This window comes from Eulemur rufifrons, chromosome 19 (assembly GCF_041146395.1).
Source record: "Eulemur rufifrons isolate Redbay chromosome 19, OSU_ERuf_1, whole genome shotgun sequence".
Lineage (NCBI taxonomy): Eukaryota > Metazoa > Chordata > Mammalia > Primates > Lemuridae > Eulemur > Eulemur rufifrons.
This window is the reverse complement of record NC_091001.1, coordinates 10,277,250-10,294,741: the sequence shown is the minus strand read 5'-3', so window position 1 is coordinate 10,294,741 and position 17,492 is coordinate 10,277,250. Positions and strand designations below refer to the sequence as shown.

At 38.8% G+C, this 17,492-nt stretch overlaps 1 protein-coding gene across 1 annotated transcript in view; it reads left to right on the top strand.

The window, feature by feature from the left end:
• The window catches only part of DTHD1 (death domain containing 1), a 60,540-nt gene that overhangs the window by 20,995 nt on the left and 22,053 nt on the right, over positions 1 to 17,492 (top strand). The window contains exons 6-8 of the mRNA XM_069494944.1: positions 5,456 to 5,620; positions 7,317 to 7,606; positions 13,915 to 14,156. Coding sequence (XP_069351045.1) covers positions 5,456 to 5,620; positions 7,317 to 7,606; positions 13,915 to 14,156 — 697 coding nt within the window. The remainder of the gene's footprint in view (positions 1 to 5,455; positions 5,621 to 7,316; positions 7,607 to 13,914; positions 14,157 to 17,492) is intronic.

The window sequence follows — 17,492 nt, the reverse complement described above, 5'->3', positions numbered from 1 at the left end:
GATTATTGCCTACAGTTTCACACTCCTGCATCTAAATCACTGGAAGGGCCTTTGTCTCTTAGTAATCCCATCATTCCTGTCTGATTGCCCTGTCAGCTGCAACCCTGACCACACATTATTTTGGAGAGGAGTTTGGGAAATTCTTTAAAAATTTCCCCTATTTATGCAAGCTAAAAAAAATATGTATCAACAAGCATGTTTACCATGATCTAGTTGTTTTGCATTAGGGACAGAAGGGCCTCAAATTATTTATGCACAATTTGTTATTTATAATTCTGTGCTTTGTGTATTAAATTTATAATATTTTCGAGATTCAACCTAAGAAAGAAATATGTTTGCGTATTAAATTTATAATATCTTCCAGAGTCAACCTAAGAAAGAAATGGTAATTTTATAGATAGTAAAATCACACATGCTGTATTTTCCAGTCAGCACTGTATTGTCAACACAAGCAAATCTCATTTAATAGAGTGAAATGGTTGCAGTGAAACATTGAAGCAAATGCTTACTGAGCAAATGAGATTTTTTTCTCATTTGCTAAGCTTGAAGCTAGCATACTAGAAATGTTCTAAATTCATATCTATATTATTATGCTTAAGGATATAAAGTTCCCTGTGAATTGGAATGCCAGATAAAAAATAATTTAATTTTTTTAATCAAAAAGAAACTACCCCTGAAAAGTTCCCAATACTGTCTGTTTCCACTTGTGGAGAGAAAATATTGAGGTCCCTTGGAGCAGAATTTTTTTTATCTTGAAAAAATCTTCTGAATGTCCTTTGTTGGCATGGAGGCATTCGTCTGGGAATGACGTAGCAAGGCTCTGTTAGACTTGAGAAGACACAATAGATGGAGTGCACATCTATTTCTTTCCTACCCCGCACCTTATTTTTTGGGAATTGTACTACAATTTCTGCAGATTGCCCTTTCTATCCATGTAGATCTAACAGGGACTTTCACGTTCACCAGTGTCCCTACGTATAATTAAACACTTGACCCAAAATGGGCTGATCATAATTTCCTAATATCTAGAATTTTGGACACAGGAAATCTTGGACTTAATAATAACAAGGTCAATTTCTTGGGTATTTCATTTTTTAGGATATAAAACTCAGAAGTTGTCAATGATCATGTTTCAGCTGTTTAGGGAAAATTTTCAATTGCAATAGAGATAAAAAAGAATGATGTAGAGAAGAGAAAAAATAATTAAAGATAATGTTTGAATTCCAGATATAGTTTTTATCTGAGATTCTCATTTGTGTATTTTCTCCGTTAACAAAGTATTATATTAATAACAATTGATTCATTTTATAATTAAGTAAAATGGATTTGGTTTTCTGTTACTTGTACCCCATAGACTCTTAACCAATACATGTACCTTATCCATGTACTCCTTGGTATATGGAACTCAGTGTCTCTGGGGGCGGACAGGTAGGTCTGCAGAGCGGAAGCAGCTTACTGGGAGGAAAGAGATTGAAGTCCTCGCTCCTTTTTTTCCCCCCTGAGGCTCAACATTATTGAAACATTTCTATTGGGTTAAGGTGGATATTCTTAAATCTACTATAAAAAAATAGCATAAAGGAGAAGGGAATCTGAATGGATGGCCCAGGCTCACCAATGAGGCCGGCTCTGGACAAAATGCAAGGCAGTCCCAGCACTGCGGACGTTTCTTTGGAAAAATGACTGTGTGTGCGTGTGGGGAGGCTGGGTAAATGGGTCCACCAAGGCGCAGTGTCATTGGGACCTCAAGCTCGGGCTGAAATAACTGAATCATGTATAGCGTAACACTATACATCAGAGCTTCCTTGTTCTTTCGCTTTACACCGAGCAAAGCTACTGCTGGGACAGTGGCGTGTGCAGACAAATGCACCCGGAGCAGCAGGGCCGCGGATCACGAGGGAGCCTCTGTCCCAACAGCAGTGAGGCCGCGAAAGCGTCAAAGCGAGAGAATGGGAACCCTGCGCGGAGACTGGGAACCCTGCGGAGACTGGGGGCTGCTTAGATTATGTAGTTTTTTCCCTCTGCGCACTGATTGTCACCGGAAGTAATGACACCTTAAACTGGGTGAAGCTCTGAGGGTTCGTGAGCCTGTAGTCAGAAAGGGTGGTTGAATTAGGAGAGAATTTTTCCCTCACTAGTGTGATAGGAACTCAAGTCATTTGAATTGATATCCAAAAGTGATTACGTTGGTTATGAATGTTAAAATTAGGGGTGCAATTTGACATGGTATATGGTCACCATTTTACAGACCAAATAAAAATCTACATATAAAAAAAAGACTAGCAGAAATTCATCAGTATATTATAGTATTTGGCTCTAGTCAATGTGATTATGTGTACTTTCTTCTTCCATATACTTTTCTGTTTTAAAATAGTCCTACAATCAATATACATAATTTAAAATGGGAAAAACCTTAATTTTTTGAGTGCAGCATATCATTTAAAATCAGTACTTTAATGACTAAATTATAGTTTTCTAAGAAAAAGTTAATCCTAAAACATTAATGACACTCACATTTAAATACCTATGCATTATGTATATCACAAACGAAGTATTCTGAAAGTAAAATATGATATAAGAATTTTGACTATATGATTACTTGTCAAATTGTGCATCATATACTGTTTATTCTACATATAAAATAGCACGCACATTTTAATCAGTATCCTCAGAGAGTTTAGTACTGTCTGAGTGAGTTCTAAGCACAATTTGATCATTTTTAAATAAACAAATTTTTAGAATAAAGGTTTACTATATTTTATGGAACTATCACTATATCAAAATGTTGTCTTTTGTGTAGTCTGATCAAGTGTTATTCACTGCCAGACAATATTAGCTGTCAGACTTTGCTAATAGCACATATAAAGGGAATAGTTTAGTTGCAGAGTTGTTATACCATCAGATTATGTAATTTGAACACGGATTGTGTCTATTATCATATTTAAGTCTAAGACTGATCTTTATGTCATTAAGGACTCTTTGAGTTAAGTGACAGAAAAGCAAATCTCATGTGTTTAAGCAATAAAGGAATTCTCTCATATGTGTAAATTAAAATCTGGAGATATATTTATCTTTCTACTTTTTCTTGAACCAGGAAGAACCTAGTCTCTCTTCTTCTCTATCTGCCTTCTTCTGTGCCAGTTCCATTCTCTGACATGCTTGTCCCTTAAGCAATTGATATGGCTACATCTTCATTGCTCCAAGTTCGGCGGAAAAGAGGAAGCCTGTTTTTCCCTTGAATATGCACAAAAACCAGGGCTTGATTTTTACTCCAAATCTGTCACAAGCACATCACTGAATAGATTGCTGGAACCAGAAGGAAGATATATTATGTAGTGCACATTAGCCTAGATTGTGGCAGATAGCAAAACTCCAAAATCCCAAGGGTTGGTAATGACAGTCTTTGTATCTCACACACACTGTGTGGCCATCGAAGGTGGGTTGCTTTTTGGTCATCCTCACTCCAGGACTTAGGCTGACAGAGCAGCCACTGTCTGGTTGTTGTCAAGATGGCAGAAGAAAGACATTTGTAGACCCACATGAGTAATTAAATCCTCAGACTCAAAGTGAGACATATTTCTTTCATTTTCAATTCACTAACCAAAACTAGTCACATGACCCCATTCAACCATAGGAAACAGAAAGTACAGCCCTAGCTTGTACTCAGACTGAATGGAAATTGAGTTTTTTGGTGAACAGCATTAATGAATGCCAGATGCACTCTTTGCCTTAGCTTGTATGCCCACATGGCCTTGGGAGCAGGGATGGCTCCTACTGTGGGAGCCTGGAGGTCCCCACAGAAAATTTAGGGTGTTATCAGAAAAAGGTGAATTAGAAAAAAAAGTTGACACTACAATTAAGTCAGTATCTAGTAGATGACCAATGTTCTGGATTCAGTATATCTTCCTGTGTGAATAAATTATTAACTTCCAAGGGTTGCAAAATTTACCATATCTGTAGTTATAATCCAACAGCCAAAAACTAAATGTTCTTTTTCACCCTATGCTCCTGATTTTAATCTGGGTAACACACTGAAGTAAGCAATGCATACTAAAAAGTTTTATAGCAGACGTTTTAAGTCTAGTTCAATGCCTAGTCTGTGGGTCACAGGACAGCTCAACCTATGAAAAAGTAAGGTGGTTTTAAGCCTGTAACTCTGGCTTAAACACTTTGCAAATAAAGATATGAAATTCACACTTGGATCTTTATTCTTGGCACCTGGCTAGAACAGTTCTGTCCGCTTGTAGATTGCAGTCTCATTAGGCCAGGCATTATTTTCTTTAAGACATTCATGGTCAAGGACTTTTCTTACTTTAGTCGTGAGCAACAGATACCCACTTAAATGAATTCAAGAAAAGAGTTTATTGCAGGGCTGCGATAGTTAATCTCTGCTTTCTCCATCTCTAGGACTATATGGATTCTTTCATCTTGATTTTTCTCCTTCTCTTTCTTAGCATCTATTTTTTCTTTCTGAATAATCTTTCAGTTCATTCATTTTTATAGTTCATTATACTGTAACAAAAGGACAGTGATAAGTTACAGTCTCTGAGACTCTTAGTCAAATTCCGAAGAAAGAGAATTAAATTGGCTAGCTGTTAGAAACTGGTTAGTGAAATCGGCTCTGCTTGGGGAAAAGTATCACATGGTGTATACAGCCAACGGGGTCTTTGTGTGGGACAGGTTATGTAAGAAGGATAATTGTACAAGAAAGCTAATTGGCTATGTCTGCAGTAGGAATTATAATGGGAAAATTAATACTATTTATACTCACTACAATTGTAAGTGCTTTATAAATATTAAATCATTTTATAATTTGGCAACTATTAGTGATGTAGGTACTACATTAACTTATGTAGGTACTATTACTGTTCTCATATTATAGATAAGAAAACTGAGATTCAGAGAAATCAGATCACTGACCTATGGTCATGCAGTTAATAAGAGGCAGAGCTACCCAGGATTTGAAACTGGGCAGCTTTGGTCTAGAGTCTGTCGTCTTACCTATTACGATATACGACCATGCTTTCTTACCCCGAAGCATCTGAGTTTGTATCAGCGACTTTATTAATGTTTTGGGGTGTTCCCTTAAACCTCTCTGTCAGCAGTAAGGTGCTTCTCGTTCTCCAAAGCTCGTTTTAAATACCAGCGTGTTCGTGTTGCCGGCTTCCCTGAGCCCCTCACTGCTGCTGCTCCTCAACCACCTGTGCAGCCCTTGAATTGCCACCAGATCACCCTGTGCCACAATCAGATAATGCTGGGACACTGTGTGCTTCTGTAGCGCAAGGGCCGTATATTTATAATCTTTATATTCCTGGTGCAAAGCAAAGACTGGCACCTAGTATACATTTTACGCAATGAATTGTTATTGGATTATTCACTTAATGAAAGAATGAATGCAATTAAATATGAATTATGCCATGTGAATTTTACCAATTTCTCTTCTGTTACCATTATATAGGGCAAAAAGCACGTCCATAAGAAAATCTGGGAAAAATGCCTGTGAGTCTTTGAAAGTACTGGGATTCAGAAGCCGAGACAGTGGTTGGTTTGCGCTTGATGATGTTGTGGTGAGAACCGTACAGAATGGCTTGATATCATTTGAATTGCGTGAACATTTAGAGAGGTAATACAATAGCAAACAAAGTTGATTATATTCCCTCGTGATGGTCCATAACTGATGTTTACAAAAATGGAGTCATAGGATTAAATTTTTATTCCTCAAATAGGAATATGAACCGTTCTTTAGGGTATGCTTAAAATGCAAGCCAGAATTGACATGAATATGCTATCTGTACTTTCATTCCTGACAGTTTAACAAGTGCTCTTGGAAACCACTCAGAACTTAGACTTATTTTAACAGGTTTTTCCAACTCCAAAACAGTTTTAAAATAGCACCTTCATTTCTGAAATTCCATGGAGATAGTAATTAACCGTTCATGTTATGCTTAGCTCATAACTATGTATATATAAACTGAATTTGTTATTTCGGTGCCCTCATTTTACTTTCTCATTTCCATGTTTTTTAGACTTCCCATTTTTTTATGAGAAGAGTTTTAGACAGATTTAAGTTTCTTGAGGAGTAGCCACTCAAAAAGAGAGGGTAATGTCTAAAGGTAGTGCTAATTTCACAATGGGAGGTCTTACATCTGTGCTTGTCTCGAAGTATCTGAAAAAGCAGAGTCTGAGATGAGAAGCAAGTGATTTAGGGGAGGGCGCTCAGGTGAACCCTGCAGGGCAAGGGAGGAAGTTGTGAAAACCATGGTTTCCGCAAAGTGTGCGCAGCAAGGAGGCTGGTTCTCCACCCCACAGGGTCAGCCCTGCTTCGTCGGTGTGGGGGGCTGCTCTGGACCGGGAGGCTGCTGTGGGCCGGTTCTCTGCAGAACAATTGGGGAATAGGTGGCCTAGCCCGAGATAAGCATACTATGAACAGTTAATTACTATCTCTATGGAATTTCAGAAATGAAGGTGCTATTTTAAAACTTTTTTGGAGTTAGAAGAAAGCTGTAAAAATAAATTTAAGTTATGAGTGTTTTTCAAAAGCACTTGTCTGCGTTGGTTTGCTGTAACAAAGTACCATAAACTGGTTGTCTTAAATAACAGAAATTTATTGTTTCACAGTTCTGGAGGCCAGCAATCCAAAATCAAGGTGTGTCAGCAGGGTGTGTTCCTTCTGAGGACTGCGGGGGAAGGATCTCTCCCGGCCCCCATGCTTGGCCTATGGATGGTGGTCACATGGTGTTCTCCATGTATGCATTTCTTCATGCTGAAATTTTCCCTTTTTATGACACCAGTCAAATTGCTTTAGGGATCTCCCTAATGACCTCACCTTAACTTGACTACCTCTGTAAAGACCCTATCTTCAAATAGAATCACATTCTGAGGTACTAGGGTTTAGTACTTCAGCTATGAATGGGGGATGCAGAGATGAGTATTTCAATCCCCACTTAATTGTGCTATACATTCCGCATCCTAGTGGGAGTAAATGCATTATCTTGATCATCTTTCTCTTCTATATTTTGAAATAATACTCTTTGGTAATGCTAATTAAGACTTAAAATATGTTGCCATATTTAGAGCTGAGCTGAGACTGTATGGATTTTTCAAAGAATGTGTTTTAGAATTTAGTCCGATTTGAGCTGGTTTACTGACTGTCAAGAGCTTCACGAAGGTCATTTGTAAATCTAACCTGTTGGTCATCAGAATACTTGATTTTAAAGAAAGTTTATATGATAATGACATTTTTCTTGGATGTTATTAGATATCAGTGATGTTTTTAAGCCTGTATTTTTCTGTCATTTCGCCTCCTCTTTTCCATGCAGGTTGATTGTGTTTCATCTGTCTTCTGCTGTGGACAACAGCCATTTGGTTACTTTTGTGAAATCTTTAGAGGAGGCCATGCTCAGCACCACCGCCTGCCTAGTGCTGTCTCACCAGAAGGACAATCCACACAGAGTAGCTATTTCAGTAGCGCCTTCCAAAGACGTGCACCAGGCGCTTAAGAACTTGCGCGCGGAAGGGTGTGGGGGCCCCCCAGAGCCATCTCGGCATTTCCAAGTAAGAGAGGGAGAACAACTTCTTTTACGGTTTACTGGAAATATATTTGCCTCAAGTAAGTATGAAGAAATCTTTTTATATATTTTATGGGCTATAAGCCACAAACTTCAGAAGGAGTTCACTTAACTTGTGTTACTAAGGAAACCTTCAGAGGATTGAGGGGAACCTTCAGGAAGAAGGAAGAGAAAAAGCTTTATTTACTTCTTCCTTCCCAGTCCCTTTCTTCTCTACTTAGGGATGCGTGTTCCTTTATGGGTATGTTCTAAGTGACTCTTTATAGAAACAGCCTTCTCCGCTGTTACTACCCAGGTCTAAGCCAGGATCACCTTGTTCCTACAACAGTGCAGTCACCTTCTAAGTGCTCCCCTGCTTCCACTCTTAGCCCTATGAAATCCATTTCCATCCAGCAACAAGAGTACTCTCTTTAAAACACAAATCATACTACATTACTCTTCTGATTAAAACGTTATTAGTACCTCCTACTCTGCCTAAGATAGTATCAAAAGTCTTTAGGATGTCCTACAATGAATGTAACCTGGGGCCAGTGGACTCTCAAGAAATTCGTGGATAGAGCTATATTCTAGTATAATTGCCTTATTTGCAATTCCATGGATTTTATTTTATGTATTTAAAAGACTACTCTCAGAAGCAATTGACAGTTTTCACCAGACTCCAAAGGGGTCGGTGTCAAAAGAGGTTAATAACAATTGATCTAGATGACATACCGGCTTTCCTCTCATCACCATATGTATTTAGTGTTATTTTTGTTTCCATTATAAATCTTATCACAATTTGAAATTATTTTATTTATTTGCTTTTGGTTCATGTGGTTATATATATTCTCTACTGGAATGAAAGCTTCATGAGGGCAATGGCGTGGCTGTCTTGTTACAGCTCCTCCAAGCCTCACGTAGGACCTGGCACACAAAGGCTCTGCATAGCTGTGTGGTAAATGACTGGACACGTGACAATGTTGAGGAATTTCCTTGATTTTAAAGGGTGATGAGTATGAGAGGCAGTAGGAGAGGTGGGAGAAGAGAGGGAATGGCTGAGACAGAAGAGATAAAAGGAGGGAGATGAAGAGAAAGAAATGAAGAAAAAGAAAAGCATGGAGAGAAAACAGCTGTGTGGGAAAAGAGAGCAAAAGGCCTTTGGGGAGTTGCTATTACAGCAATTTCTTTTTTATTAGGTCAGCCCCTTTTCTTCCTAACTCCTTTCTGCAGATGTGTGTGAAGGTGGCTTGTGGGAGAGAATTAAAGGATGGGTTAAATGGGGATTTCTGGCCTGGGAGCACTTGACTTGAGCTGATACTCTCTATTTGTATAATAAATTAATCTATATTCTATTGAGCTGAATGATATCTATTTTCTCTGATTCAGGAAATGGCTCCAAGCACCGTTGGCTTGTTCTTGATTCAAAAAATGATGAGGCTTGAAGCTGATGCTGCCCTTTTTCTGGTATCTCAGGCATAAGTGAGACCCAAGTATCTCAGTTTGAAGTCTGTTCCGCTCTCACTGTCAGATGCAGGGTCTCAGCCAGCTGAGTCAGCTCACAGGATTTAGTGAGTGAGCAACAAGGAGGTCAGAGAAGGGGAGGAGGAGCAAGAGGAGGAAGAGGAAGGAAGGGTGGAAGAGATCCCTTTCTACTTAGTTTCCGGAGCAGAAACCACAGTGTCCACCCTGGGGAAATCTCTCTGTTGAGAGATAGTAGAAAACCAGAAGTGTCCCACCCAAACTAATGATGCAAATGCTTTTCCTGCAATACTGGGGACAGCAGCTGTGTTTACTTACTCCCTAATCAGGAGTGAGTTCCTGTTCTTCTCATAGGCAGGGGGACTGAGTGCACTGCTGCCTGCAATGGAGACTGGGGAACGTATGTAAAATAAGAGTGCCCAAAGACAGCCGGCATGTGTGCAATTCCCCGCATATGGGATGGAGGAGAGCTCATCTTCACTCTAGGAAAATGAGTCAGGCAGGATGCCCAGGTCCTGCAGGCTTTGCTTTTCCTAGGGACCATGCTCAGACCTGGAGCTTTACTGGGTTTTTCTCTGCCCAAGAGGAATAAGACCCGCAGCATAGAATTGATGCCTCACCCTTCCATCAGGGCCTGGGGTAGTCTCTGTGACTATCACAGAGATTCTCTGCCTGCAGGGTTCTCCTCCCCCTCCCCACTCCCTACCCTCACCCCCAGTTCTCTCCTACTGTACCACATGCAATGGGACTGTCCTGTTGGGAAGCACCATTCAATTCTCAGTACCAAGGACCATGTCTGGCAGCTAGAAGGAGCTCAGTGATTATTTGTTGGAAGAAACAAAGGCAACTTAAGAACTTAACATTATAGTACTAAGTGTGACTAAAATATTAAAAACTTTAACTAATGAATGTAGGCAACTGCTCTTTGAAAAATGCCAAAATTTCCCTATTCACTTACATAAGATATTGCTTTGGCTATACGAGGTCTTCTCTGGTTCCATACAAAGCATAGAATTATTTTTGCCATCATCATTCTTTACAGATCTAGAAAAAATTATTCTACGCTCTGTGCGGAACCAGAGAAGACCTCAATAGCCAAAGCAATCTTAAGTAAAAAGAACAAACTGGGAGGTATCAGTTTACCAGACTTCAAGCTATACTACAAGGCTATAGTGAATAAAACAGCATGGTACTGGCACAAAAGCAGAGACATAGACCTTTGGAACAGGACTGAGAATCCAGAGATGAAACCATCCACACATGGTAATCTAAGCTTTGAAAAAGGAGACAAAATTATACACTGGGGCAAAGAATCTCTTTTCAATAAATGGTGCTGGGAAAACTAGCTACATGCAGAAGAATGAAACTGGATCTCCACCTCTCACCTCTTACAAAAATCAGTTCAAGACGGATAACAGACTTAAACCTAAGGCATGAAACCTTAAGAATTCTAGAACAAGATGTTGGGAAGACCCTTTCAGATATTGGCCTAGGCAAAGAATTTTTGAAGAAGACCTCCAAAGCAATCAACGCAGCAACAAAAATAAATAAATGGGATCTTTCAAATCAAAAAGCTTTTCCACAGCCAAGGAAACTATCATTAGAGTGAATAGACATCCTACAGAATGGGAGAAAATATTTGCTCTCTACACATCTGATAAAGGACTGATAACAGGAATCTATCTAGAATTTAAAAAAAAATCAACAAGAAAAAAATCAAACAACCCCATCAATAAATGGGCAAAGAAAATGAACAGAAAATTTTCAAAAGAAGACAAAACAATGGCCAGCAAACATACAAAAAAATGCTCAACATCTCTAATCATTAGAGAAATGCAAATCAAAACCACAATGAGATATCACCTAACCCCAGTGAGATTGGCCTCTACCAAAAAATTCCAAAACAACAAATGCTGGTGAGGATGTGGAGAGATAGGAACACTCTTACACTGCTGGTGGGACTGCAAATTGGTGCAACCTCTGTAGAAAAGAATTTGGAGATACCTCAAAAAGCTAAAAATAGAAATACCATTTGATCCATCAACAGCACTATTAGGCATCTACCCAAAAGAGCAAAAGACATTCTATAATAAAGACGTCTGCACCTGAATGTTTGTGGCAGCACAATTCACTATTGCAAGGAATCCAATATTGCAATCCACTATTGTGGAAACAACTCAAGTGCCCGTCAATTCATGAGTGGATTATTAAAATTTGGTATATGTATACAATGGAATGTTACTTAATTATAAGAAACGATGGTGATCTAGCACCTCTTATATTTTCCTGGATTGAGCTTGAGCCCATTATCCAAAGTGAGGTATCACAAGATCAGAAGAATAGCCTCCACATGTACTCACCATCAAATTGGCATTAATTGATCAACACTATGGTGCTCACACGGTAGTAATATTCTCCAGGGATTAGGGCGTTGGAGGGGGTAAACTCACAACTAATGGACACGGTGAGCATTGTAGAGGGGAAGTGAATGCCTCTAATCCTCACTTGGGTGAGGCAAAGACAAAATGTAACCAAAATTTTGTACCCTCATAATATCCTGAAATAAAATAAAAATTAAAAAAAAGAAAAAACTTCTACACTTACATAAAATATGATGACTCTTTTGAGGGAGGTTCGTGGGACATGGACTTTATTTCTATTTCTAAGAGGAAGTAAGCTATATGGGTGCTCCCCTTGGTTTTTATATTGATCTTTGGTATTCTTCTGGGCACAAGCTATACCACGCTTCATTCTCTAGGTTATAGCTGCCAGTTCAGCACCTAGACTTTCTGTTGCATGCCATCCAAGCCACTGGTGCACATAAAATTCAGAAAGTGCTCTGAAGTGCTTTTATAAGATTTTATATATTGACACCTTGCGTCAGCCATAACATCCATTAATGCCCTATGCAGGTCTGTGTGTCTCAAAGTTGCCCTAGATGCCCTTTGGCTCAGGGAAGAGATTTTCCTTTATACATATGTAGGATGCTACAATAACCATTCTTTTATTTACTCAACAAAAATTCCCTGCCCTTACATATATTATAATCAAGTGGGGAGAGACAGAAAATAAGCAAGTAAGTCAATAAAATGCACAGTTTAGCATGGGCTGAAAAGTGAATTATAGAATTATAAAGCAGAAAAAAGATAAAGGGAGTCTTGGAGGGAATGACATGGTTGCAGTTTTAAGTAGTCATCAGGAAAGACCTTTTTAAGAGGGTGACATAAACAGCCTCTAAGAAGGTGAGAGAGCAAGCCATCATGCGACCTCAGGGGAGTTTGTCCCAGGTGGAGAGATTACAAGTGCAAGTGAATTGAGGCAGAAATGTGCCTTGTGTGTTTGAGGAACAGGCGGAGGCTGGGTGGCTGGATCAGAGAGGGTCAGGAGAGGTTGCAGGAGATGAGATGAGGTCTTGTCATGCCTTGTAGGCCATTGCAAGGACTTTGCCTTTTATGGTAAATGAAATGAGGAATCGTGAAGGGTTTTCAACAGAGGAGAGACCTGAGTTAGACTACAACTGTGTTGAGAATAGACTGTAGAAGCAAAAGCAGGGAGACCAGTTAATGTTTAATTGTAGTAAATCGAACAAGCAATGACGGGGAATGGGTTAGAATATAGAAATATCCTGAGCCAGGGATTCTCATAGGATTTTTCTGGTTTTCCATGTTGCTGCTATCCCTTTCTGCTAGCCCTTGCCTGACTTTTCTAAGCAAAAGCACTTATTCCTACATTTGCACTATGTCATCAATGAGAAATATTCAATGCCCATCATGGAGAAGAAAATATATTGTTATAAGGAACATCTAGTAACAATACATATTTATTGAACAGCTGCACTTACCATGTGCCAGGCTTGTGGCAGTCATTTTATCCATATTTTCTCATTTCATTTCCAGAGTGATCCTAGGAGGTAAGTTCTTTTCTTCTGTTTTAAGGATAAGGAAGTTAAGTCTTTAAGAAGCTCAGAGATGTGAAATAACTGGATGACTATTATAGTGTAGACAAATAGTAGAGGCTGGACTTGAATCTAGATCTTCATATCCAAAACATATTATTTCAACTGCTACATTATAGCTGTCTACAAATTTTACAAAGTGTAGTACAGACATAGATGCTTTAAGAAACATGGTAGTTTTCACTTTACTGTTGAAATAACAAAGTAAAAGATCCTGATTCTCCTGGTAAAACCCCTACGAGTGAAAGGTTATATTCACAAAAGCTCTGGTATTTTCAGTGAGGAGTTGAGAATATTTTTACATATCATTATTTTAGGAGAATCCACCAAATTTTCTTAGAAATTTTAGTAACATGAGTCTATTAACCATTATGCTTGGAAGTTCTAGAAGAGCACTGTCCGTTTTTGCAATTGTAGACATGTTTTGTATCTACACTGTTCAGTAAGGTAGCCACTAGACATACGCAGCTATTGAGCACTTTAAATGTGGTTAGAGTGACTGAGGATTTGAATTTTTAATTTTAATTAATTTTCACTTAAATAGCCACATGTTACAGAAGAGTGAAGCTTTAGAATGTATGAATAGTTAGCGGAAAAGAGATAATTCTCAAAGGGTGAAAACAATTTTTTAAATACTATAAAATCCGAATATTTCCAGTAGTTTCTGGTTGCAGCAAAATAGAATAGAAAAAGAAATAAAAGATTGCAAGATTTAGAGAGCACCTGGCTCAATTTCAGATGAGAAATCTTTTGAGTCATCTATACAGTCTCAGCCTATTGCTGCTTTATCAGGTTATGTTTTGATAAGAGACAATAATACAAAAAAGCTTTAATCATATTTAACAATTAAAATGATTATTTGGACTTTAAAAAATTAAGTAACTCAAAGTGTTGTGTCTTACTTAATGGTAACAAATGCATTTTACTTATATTTAGGCAATGGGAAGGATTATGGAAAAGACTACAAACTTATTTTTCATTTGCAAAGAAAACCCAGTCTGAAACTCCAAATCAAAGAGGTGGATGAATTTGGAAACTATAGCTGCCCTCATTATAAGGGCACTATTGTTGTTTATAAAATACCTAAAGAGAAGATAGCCCCCAACTTGGATCAATCTCTCATACTTTATGAAAACCATGAATTGCCAATTTGCAAATTACCATTGAAATTGCCAAAGGTGAGTTGTTATTTTACTCTTTCTTTCTTTCTTTCTTTCTTTTTTTTGAGACAGGGCCTCTCTCTGTCACCCAGGTTCTAGAGTACAGTGGCATCATCATAGCTCACCACAACTTGATTCTCCTGCCTCAGCCTCCCGAGTAGCTGGGACTACAGGTGTGAGCCATCGTGTCCCGTCTTTCTTTTCTAATTACCATATTCTGTTAATTCTTTATAATTCTCTACTACAATCAGTTTTTCAGAAATATGGATACATTAGGTTGAAAGAAAAGACACGAATAAAGTTGATAAGTAAAGAGTAGGTAAGTCCAATTTTAGAGTGGTGGACTATATGCTAGGATTTTTACCTTTTTCATACCAGCCTTTCTAAGAAGAGCAATTCAAATTGATCTGGCCCTCACAGTATACTGCTAATGACTATGGAAATAATGTCATTCATTTACTGTGACTACATCTGAGTAACTGGGAAATCATTTGTGAAAACATTGAATGCATTTCAGAACACAGCACTTAAAAAAATCATGGTGACTAGGAAAATGACATCAAAATGTATTCACTGAGCTTTATCAGGTCCTGCTGTTTGTTTTATGAGTTAATTATTCTTACCTAAAATTTTTACTTATATCAGAAAGTAGGATTAAATTATTTCTTAAGGAAAGTAAACATACAAATATATATACATTTTATTGTTGTAACAATTTCTTTCAGTGGTACAGGGCTCAGTACATCTAAACTGTATTCTTAATGAGAAATAGAATTGAAAATTTATTTTACCCCTCTTGAGAAAAATCAAACTTCTTTTAAATAAAGCTAAAACTGTTTTTCCACGTTTTTACTTTTTGTGTTATAAACAGCAGAAATGTGTTTTCCATGGGGTTAGATTTTGTTCTGATTTTAAGTAAATCAGTAATTAATTAATTTAACAAATATTAATTGAACTTCTGAAATAGGGAACTCTCTATGCTAAGCCATGATAAATACAGAGCTGTAAAGGATAATATATGGCCTAAAGCTGTGTTGTCCCAAATGGTCGCCACTATCACCTGTGACTATTAAGCATTTGAAATATGGCTAGTCTGAATGCAGCTGGGCTGTAAATTTAAGATACACACTGGATTTCAAAGACTCAGTACAAATAATATATAAGCTATCTCATTAATTGTTTGTTTATATTGGTTACATGGCAAATTTATAATATTTTGGTTATATCAGGTTAAATAAAATATTATTAAAGTTAATTTCACCTTTTTAAAAATATTTTTATGTGGCTACTGAAATATTTTAAATTACCTATGTCTCTAGTTATATTTCTATGGGATAGTACTTCTCTAATGAATTTATATTCCAGCAAAGTATACAAAACACATGTACAGAATTTCCTTTTGAGACAGTAATTGATTAGACTAATGGTATAAACAATGTACTAATAGTTGTTCGGAAGACAGAAATGGCTTTTTTGGAAGCTGAAACCAGTAGAAGTTTTGTGGTGATTGTGGCATTTTATCTGAGCTTTGTCAGTCGGTGGAAATTTGGCCAATCGAAATGGAAGAAAAAAAGCAAGTTAGGGTGAGGAAATGGAATGCGTCTGAGTGGGGTGGTGGGCACAGCTTAGCAGGAGCTCACAATTTGCTTACTAACTACCGTAATAATTTCTAATATGCCAAAGGCCTTTCAAGGGCTTTCCCTGCATCGTGTCATTAGATCCTCACAAAAATCTTATGAAATATTATCATTGTTCTCATTTAATAGGAAACTGAAGCACAGAAATTTTAGGCAACTTGCGGATGGCCCCATCACTAAATAAGTGGCAGGACCAAAGTTCAAACCCGGGAAATCTGCTTCCCACTGTTGAGATGAACAAGCACTATGCTGTCGCCATGGTAGCAGATAAAGCAAGGATTCTTGGTCAAGATTACAGGACGGATTTGAGGGCATCCAGGTTGATCTCTAAAGTCGTATGACAAGTTCATGTGTACTATGCTTTAGTGTAGAGGTAATTGTGGAAATATTTAACAAATGATGACATGGACACCAGCTAATCAACTTGAAACCAGCCATAGTTCAGAGAAGCAGCCTCCTAGAAACATTAACTTTTTTTTTTTTTATTGCACCAACCTTTTATTTGTTTGTTTGTTTGTTTTTATTTCAGGATATTACAGTGGTACAAACGTTTAGGTTACATATATTGCCTTTGCACGGCCGAGTCACAGATTGTGGGGTTCCTGGGAGGCATGATAGGGTGGCAACGTCTATTAAACCACCGATGCTGAAAATGGTGATATTTTAATGACAGTGTGGCCATACAGGTGTGTATCCACTGTCAGTTTTGCTTCTGTGCGTTTTCATTTGTACCTTAGGGCCTCTGCACCACAGGCCTGTGTTCCGGGTGCTTGGGGCACTTTCCTTCAGATCCTCACGTAGCTGGTTCTTTACCAGCCGGCTCTCAGCTCAGAGGTCGCTCTAGTCCCTCATCCCCTTGTCCAAAGTCACTCCTTAACCGTCATGCCCTTTTTATATTTACTTCCTAACATTCATCATTAAGGATATTATTAGAATTATTTATTGGTTCACGTATTTTCTATTCGCCTTTGCTCCTTGAGAAAGCGCACTCCGCGGTGACAGGCTGTGTCTGTCGCCGGGGTCAGGGCAGTTCCTGGCGCGCTGGCCGTGGGCGCTGAAGTGTCTGCGACCAGAGGAAGGAGGGAGCTCCACAGTTTTCGTCAGCTTCTACAGCTTAGGAACTGCTAACATAAGGGGATACCTGAATTCTCTCCAGTCAGTAGTTTAAGGCCTGATCCTACAGAATCTTTACTGGCTGAGGAAGCGATCTGGATTGGTGCGCGGACCGGAGTGCAGAGCGCGCGTCGGAGCTGCTCTGGGGACAGCGCCTTCGCTCTGGGGACAGCGCTGCTCTGGGGACAGCGCCGTGGGCAGGTCGCTCCCAGGGAGCTCTGTGCTGCTCTGTCCTGTGGGATGGCGGAAGGGGGACGATTAGGGGCTGTTGGAATTCTCTGGCAGGAGGCAGTGAGGGCCTTCCTGGGCTGGTGGCAGACAGTGGAAAGGGAGGCTCTTCTCCAAGAGAAGACACGACACACATGAAATCCAAAACTGCGGCAGTTTTCAGTTATCAGTGTTTTCTCTGTTGTTGATTTTGTAAGTTACTTAGACAAATTAGCCAAGCTGGATAATTTAGGAGTTTATATAGATTTTCCTCAATAAAAGTTCTAGCACACCATTCCCTACCCACTTGCCTGGGTAATTCCTACTGGTCACCCCTCACGTCTCTGCCTAAGTGCCACCTCTCCCAGGAAGCCTTCGCTGACGTCCCCTCTGTGCC